Source organism: Pseudopipra pipra, chromosome 16 (genome assembly GCF_036250125.1).
Source record: "Pseudopipra pipra isolate bDixPip1 chromosome 16, bDixPip1.hap1, whole genome shotgun sequence".
Taxonomy (NCBI): Eukaryota; Metazoa; Chordata; class Aves; order Passeriformes; family Pipridae; genus Pseudopipra; species Pseudopipra pipra.
In genome coordinates this window covers 344,831-361,281 of record NC_087564.1, presented here as the reverse complement: position 1 = coordinate 361,281, position 16,451 = coordinate 344,831, and the positions used below count along the sequence as shown (strand labels likewise).

Below are 16,451 nucleotides of genomic sequence, written 5' to 3'. Positions count from 1 at the left end.
CCCTTTCAGGGAAAAAAATGTCCCAAATATCCAACTTAAACCTGCCCTGGCACAACTTGACACTGTTTTCTCTCCTCCTGTCCCTTGTTCCCTGGGAGCAGAGCCTGACACAGGGCTCCCTGTCAGGGAGTTGCAGAGCCAGAAGGTCCCCCCAAGCCTCCTTTTCTTCAGGCTGAGCACCCCCAGCTCCCTCCTGCTGCTCCAGCCCCTTCCCAGTTCTGTTCCCTTCCCTGGACACACTCCAGCCCCTCAATGTCTCTTGTCTGAGGGGCCCAGAACTGCCCCCAGGGCTGGAGGTGCCTCAGCAGTGCCAGCACAGGGATGGGCACTGCCTTGGACCTTCTGATACAGCCCAGGGGCCATTGGCCTTCTTGCCCACCTGGGCACATCTGGCTCATGTTCAGCCACTGCTGACCAGCACCCTCAGGTTCTTTCCTGCTGGGCACTTTCCAGCCACTCTGTCCCAGGCCTGGAGCTCCGCGAGGTTGTTGGACTCAAGTGCAGAACCCAGCACTTGGCCTTACTGAACCTCATACAACTGGCCTCGGCCCACTGCATGCCCAGGTTTAGGCAGTGAAAACCCCTACATGGTTGTTTGCAAGCGGTATTACAAAAATCACCCAAACCAATGTAATTGAAACCTGACAGATCTCATGCCACACCCACATAATGTCTTAGCAAATCATGATATTATACGAGGGTGATATTTTAAAACAGTGCAAATCAAAAAAACCCTGCGAAATTAAATAGTATCTTCCCCCAAAAGCTGAAGCAGAAAATGCAAATGTATAAAAATGAACATTAAGGATCCATGCTAAAATGTTGTACCCAAGGAACAATATGATGTATCTAATTAAAAGAATGTTTAGATTTCCAAAAATCTTGCAAATACATTACCATCCTCTACACTCCAGTCATATAAAAAAAAAAAATTAAAGTCCTGTCACACTGCTTTATTTTCTCCCTGACATAAAACACTGCACAGATAATTTCATCTTGTTAAACCACAAAATGGTTTGGGTTGGAAGGGACTGTAAAGCTCATCTCTTTTCAACCCACCTGTCATGGGCAGGGACACCTTCCGCTATCCCAGGTTGCTCCAAGCCCTGTCCAACCTGGCCTCAAACTCTTCCAGGGATGGGGCAGCCACAGCTTCTCTGGCCAACCTGTGCCAGGGCCTCACCACCCTCACAGCCAACAATTTCTTCCCAATATCTCATCTATCCCTGCACTCTGGCAGTGGGAAGCCATTCCCCCTTGTCCTGGCCCTCCATCCCTTGTCCCAAGTCCCTCTCCAGCTCTCCTGGAGCCCCTTCAGGGCCTGGAAGGGGCTCTCAGGTCTCCCAGGAGCCTTCTCTTCTCTGGGTGAACACCCCCAGCTGTCCCAGCCTGGCTCCAGAGCAGAGGGGCTCCAACCCTCTGATCATCACTGTGGCTTCCTCTGGACTCGCTCCAGCAGTTCCATGTCCTTCCTGTGCTGAGGATCCCAGACCCGACACAGCTCTGCAGGTGGGGTCTCACCTCAGGGGGCAGAGGGCAGGATCCCCCCCTCCCCTGCTGCCCACGCTGTGGGATCAGTGCAGGACATGGAGGGTTTCTGCATCCCAGCACACACAGACAAGGCATGTCCAGCCTCTCACCCACCAACACCCCCAAGTCCTTCTCAGGACATTTGGGAGTTATGGTAAATCAATAACCAGATTAAGAACTGCGTCCAAAACACATGCCCAAACCAACCTAGCCAATGCGGCTGCTCAAAAGAACAGTGCCACTTGGCTGAAATTTGAGAAGTGCGGCAAAGAGGCCCAAGCAAGGACAGCACCTGCAGGATGCACAGCCTGACCCTAGATGGGGCTCTGCACCACCAAAACAGCGGCTTTGAAGGTGAGGATGGAACAGGCACAGCTGCTCAAAGCTTCCTTCTCTCCTTGTACCTTTGAGAAGTGCTCTGTAAGCCTTTTCCAACCACGCAGCTGGCCCATGCCACTCCTGCCAGCTGTACTGGTGTAAACGGGGGGTGTCATTCTTGATAAAACACTGAATCACACTGTAACTGAGCTGCAGAACCAGTGTAACTGAAATGTCTTCAGAGTAGTTACACTTGAATCAAGAGGACTATATACTCAAATCACCTGCCAGAAACATACTCATTGTGCTACCTGTCACACACATTCTATCTCCAGTTCACAATGAGCAGGTTAGAGAGAGAAGGCATCAGGAGAACAATGGGGTGAGAAGAAAATTGCTTGGGGCAAACTAGTACCCAGAAGACTAAAAGGGAGAGGAAAAGACCACAAAGAGGAAAAGACCAGGAAGAGATGATATTAGGGAGAAAATTAACAGAACAGATTCTCAGACTATTTTTGCTGTCTTAGACTGAAGCATCATTTCAAAGAATGAGAAAAACATGAAAAAGCAAATTCAGAATTTATTTTAGGAGGTATGTTTTAGCAGCATTTGCCTATTTATAGATAAAAACACCTCACGACACACACATTATTTTGAAGGTTTGGACAAAGTGCTGACAACCGCTAATTTTATCTACACTTGTGTTAGAGATGGTTTTCCTTGTGCTCACTTCTTCAGGAACCTGACTAACCCAATACCTCTGGTGTCCTTGTGGACAGGACCACCCTGAAGATGGTAAGATTTAAATAATTTTATTAATTTCTTCTTACCACCAAACATTCTGCAACTCCTATGAATACTCTACCCTGTTGAATATATGAACATGATGGATATATGGATACACTCCAGATGTTAGATATACGAAAACAGAACTATTATGCACTGAGCTACTTTGAAGCTTTAAGGAAATGTTCCAGCAGACTGGAAAAGTGGTTTTGCTCTTACCATCTGTCAAAGTGATAAAGAAGGAGAGTTCTTCCTGGACTGCCATTTTCAGAGGTGATCCCTTTCCAGCTTTCCTCCAGTTAAACATATCCAAGGCCTTCTCATCACCACTCACAGCTGCTTTTGCCAGCTGTACAAAGTCCCTGCAAACAGAGATACTTCAATTCCAATTCCTTACAGAACAGAGTAGTTTCAGTCTCAAAGAATGGATGCCTAGTTGACTAATTGTATTGTATAAAAAGAAAAAAGATGTTTCATACACTGATTGGAAAAAGGGCAAACTCAAAAAGATACAAAAAAAATTTTAATATTAATTTTCATTTGCATTGTTTCACCTTTTTTTTCCATAAGCATTATTATTTTTACAGAGATATGAAACAGAAGAGCCCAGGCAAGGAAAACTCTTCTTTTTTACTAGAGCTGTTTCCTATTTCTTGCTTGGAGAAGAAAGAAATAATAATGTTTAAGAACTGACTTTTAATTTAATTATTTTTGCCAATACTTCAATAATAATCATGTTTCCAGTGTGCTTTTCACGATCAGCAACACTGCTCATTAGAACTAAAGACAGAAGAGTTAACAGCAACAGATAGAAGGTATGGACAAGAGGAGGAAGTCCTGTTGCCAGAGACAGCTGCCAGAGTGGGAGAAGAGCTTGGAAATAAAAGGCAGTTAGGAGAAGAACCTTTTTTCATATATTTAAAAATAGTTCATCTGTGAGTAGGACTTTCTGTGGAACAAGACAAAGACCTGGTCTAGCAGAGCTTTGCCAGGGCCAATACTCACTCGCCAGGAGGGGGTGGCCGAAAGACACAGTGCCCCAGGCATTTCCCATACTCCTGCTTCAACAGGGCAGGGCCCTGCACTCTGCCTCGGTGGTCCACCTTCCACAGAAACAGGACACCATGCTGGAAAAAGACAACAGTTAATTCATTCCACTTTGCACACAGATGAGAATCCAGACTTCAGCTACTCACTACACATAAAAATAAAATAAACATTTTATTGACAGAACAAAACCTTTCCTTTCATTTAGTTGACACATAATCACTCCCACTTAAAACTAAGCCACAGGGAATCAAAGTTATCTTTAACATTATATTATTTCCTTCTATTTTCTTAAGATTAAAAGTTCTAACTTCTTTTCAATAGTAAGATGGCAGTATTTATACCATCCAAAACTGTTTATTAAGTGCAATGCTGTCTCTTGCAGCTTAAACAAGGTCACTCAGCTGTGCATCTGTGACACTGCTGTACTCTTGTCCCACAAGGCCACTTGCAGTTCATACAATGTTTGCTGGTTACCTCTGAAAATCACAGGATCCTATGACCTTGCTGGCTCCTCCTCTCACTCTTCCCTCAGCTTTAAATATCACCAAATTCCAAGAATCCCAATTAAAACCACCTGCACCATTTATAGGAATGGAGGAAAAGCCAGCAGCTTTCTAAAGCTGCTGAGCTTCCTTCCATCTCATTCTAGATATCCCAGCCTATATCCAGATAAACTAAACTAGTTGCAAACTCAATTCTGAGTTTGAAACACATAAGATTGGAAATGAAAAAAAAAAAAAAGCTCACTACCTCTTCACTGGAAAGGATGTAGAACTGGTCTGTTTTCAAATGGTATTTGAAAAGGACAAAGGACATCAACCTCATTATCTATCTGGGTCCCTTCCAAATAGATGTTTTCACATTCTATCCTGTATTTTCCAAATCACTCTTAACAATCTAAAGCTTTAGTTCCTTGTTATGAAAGTTATTTGCCTTACAAATAGGTTTTCATCATAAGAAGGCACTTAGGTCTTTAGGATTCTTTGTGTGATAAAAACCTTAAAGTCATCCATGTTATTTGTTACTTAAAACATAAATTAAGAGCTTCTGATTTTCACAGCATCCTATTCCAACTTTCTGATGTTATTTTCAAATAATTTTCTCGCATTTCAGGATTTATGATGACAGAAATCTCAGTGAAGATAGAATTGTAGAATCATAGAATATCTTGAGTTGGAAGGGACCCACAAGGATCGTTGAGTCCAGCTCCTGGCCCTGCACAGGACACTCCAACACTTACTGAGGTTAGTTATTTAAAGAGAAATTGGTAGAACAGCAATAAGTACTGTAGAAAAAGTTAAACCCCTAAGATTTGATTTTATTCTCAAAGAGTTTTAATTTGTACCTAAAGAAAAGAAATTTCTCTCCCACAAAACTCTCCCTTCCCCTAACAATCCATTCCATGATCCCTCCCCATCACAGAGCTTCCAACACTGTGTTCCACAACAGACACACAACTGGCATTTCAGCCACTCACCTCATCCCCAGACACGAGGCAGGTACCACTCGTGCTCCAGCTCAGGACTGTGATTTTGGTGCTGTGATCTGGGGGTACAATGTGCTGCTCCTTTTCTTGTTTGTTCAGCACCACAACTTCTCCCATCTCCCATCCTGCTGCCAGGATGGGTCTAGAAGGGTGCCAGGCAAGCAATGTGACCTGAAAGCTTCTCTCCACATGTGAATCAGACACATGTTCTCCCTGTGAACCGAAATCAGTGCGAGCTCAGCTCGATGGAAACTCAGCACATGGATGCAGCCAAACCTTCAGATTCACTGTCCAGTCAGCAAGATATTTTCCTGTGATAAAGGACTGGCATGTAGGAGAGCTACCTGCCAGAGATATCAAGTGGCTACACAAATTCTCGTTACAGCTATTTTATGTGCTAAAATGAAAATGTGCTACAACACGCAGTACATCCATTTGGAAATTGCTAATGACAATTCAGCAGTGTTGAGTGAGGGAAAGCCTGGCTCTGCTTTTCCAAGTTGTTCTTCCCTCCCAGCACACAGGAGCAGCTCCCAGTCAATATCAAGCTTCCACTCCTGTATGAAGGACAACAAGGCTTTGAGCACATTTCAAGGGAAAAAAATCCCCCAAGTGTTGAAAAAGAATAAAGCACATCACTATTATTATTAGATTATTAGAATAATCTAATGCTCCAATAGCTCTTAAAGGCAGATCCTCCTTTGGGCATGTTTGCAAGAACATTTCAGGTGATTCATTTAACCTCTCTATGTATTTATTTTTTCATTTATAAAACTAGGATAACAATTTTTCATAATACCCTTTGAAAAGTACACATTTTATAGACTACTCCTATTAACAGACTTACACATTTCCAGTAAGACTGCTGCTATATAACTTGTAGTGCTATTTCCCTAAATAGCAAGCTTTTTTCCTAAAAATTATGCAAACCAAAGCCCTCTCATGTAAAGTTTAGAGTATGCAAAGGAAATATCTGTCTACAGACAGAAACTGTACTAGGAAACAACCTACTCAAATGGAACAAGTTGAGTCTAGCAAATCAGTTCACTCTCAAGGTGGTGGAATGATTTGTTTAATTTCCATTTCTTTGTATGTGCTATTCACTTAATAGTTAAAAAGAAGCAACAGCATGTGTTCATTTTACTTATAAGCCTGAAATTCTCATACTATGAGAAGTAAAAAGCAAATCAGTAGTCATCACAAACAAGATTTAAAAGCTGTAAAGATCAAATTTCAATCAAAAGATCAATTTAATTTATGAAGATCGTTTTAAAAACACATACAATGAGTAGCTGATGAATCTGTCATGTCCTAGATAGCACAGGACATGGATAGTAATTCAAATCCAGAGAGAGGGATTTACAGAGCATAAGGTAAGGCTGCAAATATAGAGATAAAAAATGTGAAGTTTTTTAAACTATGAGAGGTTGCCCAAAGAAGCTGTGGCTGCCCTGGAAGTGTTCAAGGCCAAGTTGGATGGGGCTTGGAGCTTGGGTGTCCCTGGCCACGGCAAGTGCTAGAACTGGGTGGGCTTTAAGGTCCTTTCCAATCCAAATCAGTCTGTGATTCTGTGACTCCATATCAAAACCAAAAGCAAAGTTGCTGATTATTCACCTGTTCCAGGTAGATATCCACACAGCCCCCAGCTGCTGTGCTGATGGAAGCGACTGCCAGGAGTGGGTGAAGTGGGTGCCAAGCAATGTGGGAAGGGGAGGCAACGGAATCAGGAGCGTCTGTCCGACGATCCACGTACACAGCCATAACAACAGGAGCTGCTACAGACTGCAAACCTGTACAAGGAAAGCAAACATCTCTAGCAGGTATGCTTACACAGATAATACATACACACTATATATGCCATATTATATTTATCTTACGTACTGTATATAATGAGTATGCTTGAAAAATGTGGGAAAATAAAACTACAGTATCATCCTGTTAACACACACTGCACAGACATGAGAAAGTTCACAGCGGTATTTTTTTAAAAAACATGGAGAAACACAGAGCCTTGTAGTCTGTAGATTTACAGTGCACACCAGTGCACTGTACCAGTGGCTTGTGCTGGCCCATTTCAAAGGACTCTGAAATAACACAGAACTTACCAGAAAGATATTTTCAGCGCTTCATGTCCAAAGATGTTAATTAAGGTACAGACTGAGCTACTTTATGTTGTAAAGTCTCACTTCTGGGTTTCAAATTAAGTTTTAAAAGTTGTCACCACTTTGAAGCCTGAACTTTTGAAATCATACAGGATTAGTTTAACTGCTACATTGGAACTATTACCAAGATTTGAATGAAAATACTCAGTAAGTGCTGATGTTCCACAGAAAAAAAACCAAGAACAAAACTCTTTTCAGAGCTGTGAGTCAGAAATGGAGAAAGTCACTAATATGTAATACTTTATGTACAGAGACGGCCTTTGGGATTTGTGCTGTGGGATCTTATTGGCTCGGATTCAAAAGAAAAACAGCTGGACCAAAACACCTTGATTTACCAGCAAATAATCACAGAGTCAGTGAACAGTTCAGGTTGGAAGGGACCACAGAGTGGGTCATCTGGTCCCACGTCCCTGTTCCAGCAGGGTCTTCCCAGAGCACATGGCATAAGATTGTGTCAAGAGGGTTATGGAATATCTCCAGTGAAGGAGACTCCACATTGTCTCTGGGCAGCCTGTTCAGTGCTCAATCATTGCACAGTGAAGAAGTTCTTAATTTTCAGATGAAACTTCCTGTGTTCCAGTTTCTGCCCATTCCTCTTGTCCCGTTGCTGGCCCCCCCCAGCAGAGCCTGGTCCATCCTCTGCCCTCTCCCTGCAGACAGTGACAGACAGGGATGAGGTCCCCTCTCAGTGTCTCCTCTGGAGGCTGAACAGCCCCAGCTCCCTCAGCCCAGAACTGGACACAGCACTCCAGGTGAGGCCTCACCAGGGCTGAGCAGAGGGGCAGGATCCCCTCCCTGACCTGCTGGAAATGCCCTTCCTCACACACCCCAGGGTCCCCCACCCTGGTCCCAGGGCTGGTCAGGGACAGCTGGTGTCCACTGGAACCCCCAGGCCTTCTCCACTGAGCTGCTGCCCAGCAGGGCAGCCCCCAGCCCGGGCTGGGGCATGGGGTTATTCCTCCCCAGGTGCAGGACCCTGCCAAGACCTGGTGAAAACCAAACCAAAACAAAAAATCCCCCAAAACTACAACCAAACAAACCATGAAAGGTTTAAAATAGTCCTGTGACACTTAAGGGGAAGAGACCTTTTCTTCTGTGCAGCTAAACAGTGAGTTCAGAACCTGCAGGCACACACATGCTCAGCAGTGAGACTGGCTGAGGTTACCAGGATGTAAAACAGACATGAACAGACTCTTCTTTTAAGGCTTCTTCTCTTCAAACCTTCTGTCAGTGCCTAAAGTAACTAATTTGCTGGTCACTTAGGTTAGAAAGGTGGGCAACTGCTCAGTAAGTTGGCAGTTCTGTATCTTGCCTCTGACACTACAAGGAACAGCATGAACTACCAGACAGAGGAACAGTCAGCCTGCAGACAAGCGATTTCATCTTTCAACAAGATCCATCCTCCTTTATCTTCACACTCTTTCAAAATCCTCAGTATTCCCAAAGTGGCACCCAGTGGGTCTAGTTTTATTGTCATGCTAACCCCCCCCCCCAAATTCAAATAAAATTTTGTGTGTTTTTCATCTTTATTTCATATATTTTAAGTTTTCTCATATCTCCAGTTCTGTTCCAGAGTTCTGTATCCATACTACCACTTTAGTCCTTATTTTATCTGCTTCATTTTCTTCTAACAGGGGGAGAATTTAGTCCATATTTGCATATAAGCTTTATCTGGGCTAAAAATTTGAATGAATAAAGAATTCCACTTTAGATTAAAATAAAAATGTGAGATGCCTAAAGGAAAACAAAACACCATTTGGTATGAAATAATGGTTTTATCAAAGAAACTATACAGCTGTAACGTCTACTCAACAGCCACCATTTTCTGCTTTTAAGTGTTCCTTGCATCCGTAGTCCTAAATATTACTTATTATTTTTCAGGTATTTCAGTCCCCTTCAGTAATGGAAGAGATTAAGTTTGTCAGTCTTCCAAACTGCATCTCTTGATCAGCTCACTAATATAACCATCCCTTCTAGCATTAATAGACAGCAAGAACAATTTTTCATCAATACTGTGTATATTTAAAAAGGCAGATTGGCACTTACTAAAACAAGATTCAGTGATATTGTCATGTAAGTTACAGACAATCCCTGATATAAAATACTTTCTACCATCACAAAAACTATATAGAATTGTGTGGCAGACTGCTATACACAAATAAATAATTTGCTTACATAAGTGGGTTACACAGTGGTGTAAGAATAACTAAACCAACATCCATTTGCTCTCTCTAATCTTGGGAATTCATTATTCATGTATTTACTGTTGCTTCTAGCTCATGTATTTACACTGTAGCTTTGAGATGCCTCTTCAAAAGTCTTCAAGGAAAAAAAAAGAAAACCAAGCAGCACTGCCTCTACAAACGATTCTGGCCCTGTACAGTCTATTTTTTTCAAGGTTTAAAAAAAAATTATTTCTGAAAAAGTTAACCACTTTGTGGCTTGGAATAGAACATGACCAAGCCCTGACACCTGGTCTCAGTAATCAGATCAGATGCACCTGAGAGACCGTTCTGAAACAAGCCACAGGCAATTTATGAAATCAGTAAGAGCTCATGGAATCACAGAATGGTTTGGGTTGGAAGGGACCTTTAAAGGTCATCTTGTTCCACCCCCTGCCATGGGCAGGGACACCTTCCGCTAGCCCAGGTTGCTCCAAGCCCCATCCAACCTGACCTTGAACACTTCCAGAGATGGGGCAGCCACAGCTTCTCTGGGCAACCTGTGCCAAGGACTCACCACTCTCATCACAAAACTTTTCTTCAGACTAAACCTACCATGTGCTCGTTTCAAACCATTATCCCTTCGTCCTGTCAGTACAGGCCCTGGTAAGAAGTCTCTCTCCATTTTTCCTATAAGTCTCCTTTAAATACTTGTTAAGGAAACTTCCCTGTACAACCCATCCAGGAGCTCCCCTGTCAGTCACCTGAGCTGGGATCAAGGCCCCTGTACAGCTGCTCACCCCACACACACTCAGAGTTTCCTTAACAGCTCCACCCCAGGTTTCCCAGAGCAGTCTCAGACGTCCTGATCCTTAAAATAATTTAATCTTGGTGCAACAACAAAATAAAAACCCAAACTGGTGCCTCTGAGGAGGGATCCCATACAAAGGAACCCCTGGGCTTTATACTCTAAGAGTGAGAAAGTCTGGGGGTTGTTGGCTCCTGTTGTGTCTCTGAGTGCCTCTCACCTGGCTGGGCCACAGGTCCCTGTGACCTTTGTTATGTAAAGGGTTGGCAGTTCACAGCTTCTTGCCTGGTTCTCTGGCCACCCAGAGCTGAGCCTGTAGCTGGCACTGCAGTTGCACCCCAAGCTACCAGCACTGATTCCTCAGGATACTGGAAGGCCACAGTGATGTGCTCCTGGAGCCTTCTCTTCTCCAGGTGAACACCCCCAGCTGTCCCAGCCTGGCTCCAGAGCAGAGGAGCTCCAGCCCTCAGAGCATCTCCGTGGCCCCCTCTGGTCTTGCTCCAGAGGAGCTCCCCATATCTGGAAGCAGCTCTGCAGGTGGGGTCTCACCTCAGGGGGCAGAGGGCAGGATCCCCCCCTCCCCTGCTGCCCACGCTGTGGGATCAGTGCAGGACATGGAGGGTTTCTGCATCCCAGCACACACAGACAAGGCATGTCCAGCCTCTCACCCACCAACACCCCCAAGTCCTTCTCAGGACATTTGGGAGTTATGGCAAATCAATAACCAGATTAAGAACTGAGTCCAAAACACATGTGCTCAAACCCAGGGGCAGGACTTTGCACTTGGCCTTGTTGAGCTTCATGACGTTCACAGAGATCAACATTAGACAGAACATTAATGACTGCTCCCAGAGGAAAGAGAGATTGAAGGCAATTCTCTGTCCCTAACAGGCCAGACACAAGCCAGGTCTACTCCAGACATCATACACCAACACTAACTTGGCCTTGTGCTCACGATATCAGATCTTTTGGGGAAGTCCAGCCTTATTTCAGCATTTGTCAGCTCACAAGTCAAACATCACCAGTACAGGGACCAATGCAGACTGATAACTGTCCATCATCTCAGAGCATGAGCAAGGGGTCATGTCTGTCTGCACCCACCCACCCAGACTTCCCAAAGAGTCTGTAATTTTATGAGTAGGGGAAGATTATCTTCCGATATGAGGCAATTTCCCCCCAGAAAAACCTCTCAATTCATCAATTACAATTTGACAGAGTATTTAAATTACAAAACAAATAGCTTTGATTTGCTAGGTTTGAATTTTCTGGGCCTTAGGTAGGGAACCTCGAGACTCCTATTGCTGCAAATGACAGTGGTGAGCCAGGACACCTGCACATACATCACAAGACAGTCATCAACGTTCAGGAAAACAAAAAAGCTATTCTGTCTTTGGGGACAATTCCTTAAAAACTGCTTTTATGCTGTCACAATATTATCAGCACAGGTAGCATTTAAGGGAGGCTTATCACGACTGGGTTTGGAGCTGCTACAGCCACCAGCCCCCACCTCCAGGCATACCGTGAAATGAGGTTTCTGCCCGCGTTGCCTCAACAGTGCCCTGACAAGACTCGACAGCTACCAAAGCAAAAGCAGAAGCTTTTCCTAAAACCTCTACCTATAAGAAACGTTGGCTTTTAAACCTGAAATTGTTCAAAACAGTCAGCCCCAGAAAAAAAGAAACAACACAAAACTGTGCTGTGCTACAAAAAGATGGTTAGTGACTAAATAAATACAGTCTCCTCTAAGTAGTAAAACAGACAGAGTAAAAACCTGTTTGAGTCCTGCCTCAGCCAAGAGGGCATGGAGCTGCGGGCCGGGCCCGCGCTGCTGGGCCGGGCCCCGCGGGGGTCCCTCGGCCGGGCCGTGGCCACCCTTCGCCGGCCCAGAGCGGGCCCCGCGCACCCCTGGGCCCGAGCGGGCAAACACGGCCAAACAAGCGTGTCCCGCCGCCACGTTCGCACCCGTGGGCGGACCCTCCCACCCCGCACCTCCCATCGATTGCGACCGAACCGCGGCCGCGGGCGGGGCCGGGCCCGGCCCAGCCGCGCCCCCCGCCCGCTCTCACCACAGGCCGCGGCCGCCCCGCGATGCTCCGCGTTACCCCGACAACGCGCGGAAACTGCCGAGCGAGGCCGAGGAGCGGCGGGAGAGGCCGAAGACTCACGGAGAGAGGCGGAAAGTGCCGAGCGGGGCGGGGCCCGCGGCGGCCCCGAGCGGCCCTCCCGGAGTTCGGCAGCTCTTTCAGAGATTTTTTTTTTTTTTGGGGGGGGGGAAAGGGGTTCGGTAACTTTTTAAGTTATTGACCGGGTTTTTCTAGTAACATCTAAGTGAAGACACCCCACAAAGCCCTCCTGCCCCTGCCCTCACACCACCCTGCACCTCCTCACAGAAGATGCAGAGTTGGAAGGGACCCACATCGAGTCCAACCCTCAGCCCTGCACAGGACCATCCCCAGGATGTGCCCCAGAGGATCAGCCAAACCCTCCTGGAGCTCTGGCAGCCTTGGGGCTGTGCCCACTGCCCTGGGGAGCCTGGTCAGTGCCCAAACACCCTCTGGGGGAAGAACCTTTGCCTGAGATCCAACCTGACCCTGCCCTGACACAGCTCCAGCCATTCCCGGGGTCCTGTCCCCGGTCCCCCCAGAGCAGAGCTCAGGGCCTGCCCCTCCTCAGGAAGTTGGAACTGCAGTGAGGTCTCCCCTCAGTCTCTTCTTCTCCATCTGAACACACCAAGTGTCCTCAGTGTCCTCACATGGCTTCAAATCAAGACCCTTTCCCATCTTTGTTACTCTCCCTTAGATGCTCCTCAGCACCCCAGGTACGGCCCAGGTCAGGTACAGCCCAGCCCTCGCCCACACTGGGCCTGCAGCCAACCCTAACAGCCAGGTTTACCCAACACCTTCAGAAGAGGCAATTCAAGACCCAATCCCCACAGCACTGTCCAGTCTAAAGTCACTTCTAATTCCTCTGAAGTCTCAACACTTCTGTGCAGATGAAAAGCAGCCACACCTGGTACACCTGTGACCAGCAGCTCCTGCGTGCTCTGAGGTTGGCTGGCCACGTGTAACATGTAATTTATGTGGTGTTTATCAGATACAGTTTCCTTTTACAAATATGCAGCAATTATTGGGACTCTGCTGGGAAAAAAAAAAAAAAGGCACCCCAACTTGTTAGCAAGTAGGAAAAAGTACTGGGTGGGAGGCACACTGCACTGAAACACAGTGTTTCTTTCAGAACTATGGGCAGGCTTCAGGTAGAGAGGGAAAATACTGACTTTAGACCTTACTATAAGCCAGGAAGACCCATAACCAGAGCAGCAGAACTGACAAAATCCTGTTTCCTGGAGCTTTTTATCTTCTGTGCAGCTCTGACACAGTCATTTATGGCATCTCTTCAGGGTGGATCCTTGGACATGCAATAGCCCCCTCAGCTCACTCAGGTGCCACTCCTGAAGCAGAGTCAGCAATTCATCTCTTGCCTCTACCCATCTGACTGTTCTCACGGTGCCCACAGAAGCTTTGAGATCATGGCTGGGCTTCGTGAACGAAGATTTGGGAAGGACTCTACCCACGTTTGTTGCAAGCGCGTTGGTGGCTGAAAAGGCCAATACGAGACAGGCATGTCCAGTTGCAAAAGGCACAGCAGAAAGACTCCTTAGATGGTATGTTCTGCAAGGCACGATTCTTTCTGCGTTGTGTTTTCTCCTCAGGGGTGATCCTGTGTGCTTTCTCAAAAGCATCAGCAGCGTTATAGATGCTGTGTCTCCAGGCCTCCCGATTGGAGGCCAGAGTAGACCAGTTATGGTGATCAATATGGCCAAGGCTGAGATGTTGTTTCAGGGAGTCCTTGTATCTTTTTTTCGGGGCTCCTCTTTTGCGGCAGCCAGTGGCAAGTTCACCATAAAGCAGGACCTTTGGGAGGCAGTGGTTGGTCCTTCACCCTGGAGACGTGCCCTGCCCAACGCAGCTGTGTTCTCAGCAACATGGCCTCAATACTTGTGACAGCTGCTTGTTCTAGAACAGATGTATTGGTCACATAATCTGACCAGTGGATGTTTAGGATTGAAAAGCTTTGAGATACCAGACTGGAAGTTGAGGATTTGGGCAGACCATGTGCAGATGCCTTGTTTTCTCAGACAACCAGGCTAATAAGGAAACTATTGCAACTACATGGTACAATCAAGTCAGAAATACACAGCCAGCTGGAGCATCAAACAATCATTTAGCTTATCATCCCTTTCTGGGCTGTAATAAAAATAATCTAAATAGCCCACTGACTGTCTCTGCTCAAGTGACCACTTTAGAGCTGTCAGAATTGGCTGGTTCACTGTTACACAAAATTTTGCCCAATAACTCAACTACATATCCCTACTTATGCAGGCTTTTAAATTTTCCTGCCCTTCAATAATCAACAGAGAAGCTCTGCTTCTATCCTAAACAGACAAATGAACATGGCATCCTAGGATCCTAACATCTTCCCTCCTGAGTACTGCACTCAAAGAATCATATAATCTCAGAACGGTTTGGGTTGGAAGGGACCTTAAAGATCATATAGTTCCAATGCCCTGCTACTCTAAAAGATGCCTAACAGTTGCTAGTCCCTAAAATCCCAGGACAGGCTGCAGCAGTGCAGCTGCACACAGTGCATTTCCTCCCCTCCTCTAAGGGCTTGACCTCACAGACTGAGAAAAAAGTAAAGTTGCATGACTAGGTGCTTCCTATTCTGTAAGCAATAAGGGATTAACAATAGCAGCCTGTGCTTCCATTGAAATCTTCTTACTTGCATGGGAAAGAACTGCTTTAGCAACACAAAGATCATTTCAGATCTTTTGCCAGAATAAACAATTTAGGAGCCTTTTAAGAACAAATTAATTATAAATGAAATGTAGTAGTTTCTAAGTTACCTAAAAGGAAAATACAGAACAACATCCACTTTACTGGTAGCTTTTACATCTAAGATCTTTAGAAAAGTATTTCCATGTTATAATTGGTGATTATCATGCAAATTAGATGCAAAATTAAAAGCATCTCAACATAAAGTATTAACTTTTTTCTTTCTGCTGGACAGTTCTGCCTTGCTTGCTCTATTTCTAATAAACATGCAATGTGTTATTCATACCTTAAAATACACAGGCTATGAGACGAATCCTAGTTAATGTTCTTGTTTTGCCTAGAAAACCATGGCAACAAACACCGGAAGACTATTTGCATTTTGTAGCTGCGCAGGTCTGTCAAAGTAGAATAGTGGGGAGGGCCTGTGATCAAAAAAGAACAAATGGAAGTTCAAGTGTCTTTTGACGTCTCACCCTACCCCCTGCCTCTCAGCTCTTGTCCAACTCCTTTTCAGTCAGCCTTTCTTTCACAGACATTTACACACATGAGCAATTTCACACCTTAACAGTCCACCAGAGGCAATGGGGCTATTCAAGCATGGAAAGTTATTTACATGCAGAGAGAATAGAAACTTTCAACTCCGGAGCTGAACGTAACTCCATGTCTCTCTGCAAAAGCATCATGGAAATACATGGCACTAGAGATGCAAAACCCATCGCTTCCTGACTATACTGTTGAATATATCCTGACTATATTGTTGAATTTGGTTGTGGTCAAGCCAAGGAGCAAAAATAAACCATATAATCTTGTGCCAGATTATAACAAAACCAAAAAAAAGTAGATTTAAATACAAAGCACTGACTTAAAAAAAAAATAATTCTATTTATAGCAGTACACTTAGTTACTCCCAGAGAAGTTTTACAGCATATTTACAGTTTATGATGCAGAGCCCAAGGCGTGTTCAAGTTTAGTTCACCATCACAGTTGAAAAACTCTCCATGGGAGCCCAGTCTTCCAGAATTTAGATACCATCACGAGGTTCAAATAGCTATGACTTTGATTTCTAAGTTTCAGCTTACAAAGACTTTCCTCAGAAGAGAAAGCTAAGGCATCCTTTCCTGCTACGAGAGACACAAAGTTTAAAAAAAAAAAAAAAAAAAAGGAGGGGTAGCGCACCGAGCAGCGCAGAGAGAGGGGGGCGGGCGGGCCGGCAGGGCGTGGAGGAGAAGAAGGAGGGCAGCGCCGAGTCGGGGGCAAAGGCATAAAGACAACAGAGCAACACCGAACCCGGTGCGCGAGAGCACTTCTTCCCCCGGC

The 16,451-nt window shown here is 45.2% G+C and overlaps 1 protein-coding gene across 5 annotated transcripts in view; it reads right to left on the bottom strand.

Annotated features, from left to right (window-relative positions):
- IFT140 (intraflagellar transport 140) overlaps nt 1-15,439 on the bottom strand; it is a 78,927-nt gene extending 63,488 nt beyond the window's left edge. For 2 of the 5 annotated variants that reach the window (XM_064672401.1, XM_064672405.1), the window contains exons 1-5: nt 12,074-12,280; nt 6,785-6,960; nt 5,162-5,383; nt 3,640-3,761; nt 2,854-2,996 (exon numbers count right to left, since the gene is read on the bottom strand). In XM_064672401.1, the coding sequence (XP_064528471.1) occupies nt 2,854-2,996; nt 3,640-3,761; nt 5,162-5,383; nt 6,785-6,931 (634 nt within the window). In that variant the 5' untranslated portion in view covers nt 6,932-6,960; nt 12,074-12,280. Of the gene's footprint in view, nt 1-2,853; nt 2,997-3,639; nt 3,762-5,161; nt 5,384-6,784; nt 6,961-12,073; nt 12,281-12,368; nt 12,468-15,420 lie in introns of those variants that run through there. The other 3 variants (XM_064672403.1, XM_064672406.1, XM_064672402.1) reach the window with 3 other exon arrangements.
- Nucleotides 15,440-16,451: the final 1,012 nt, after the last annotated feature.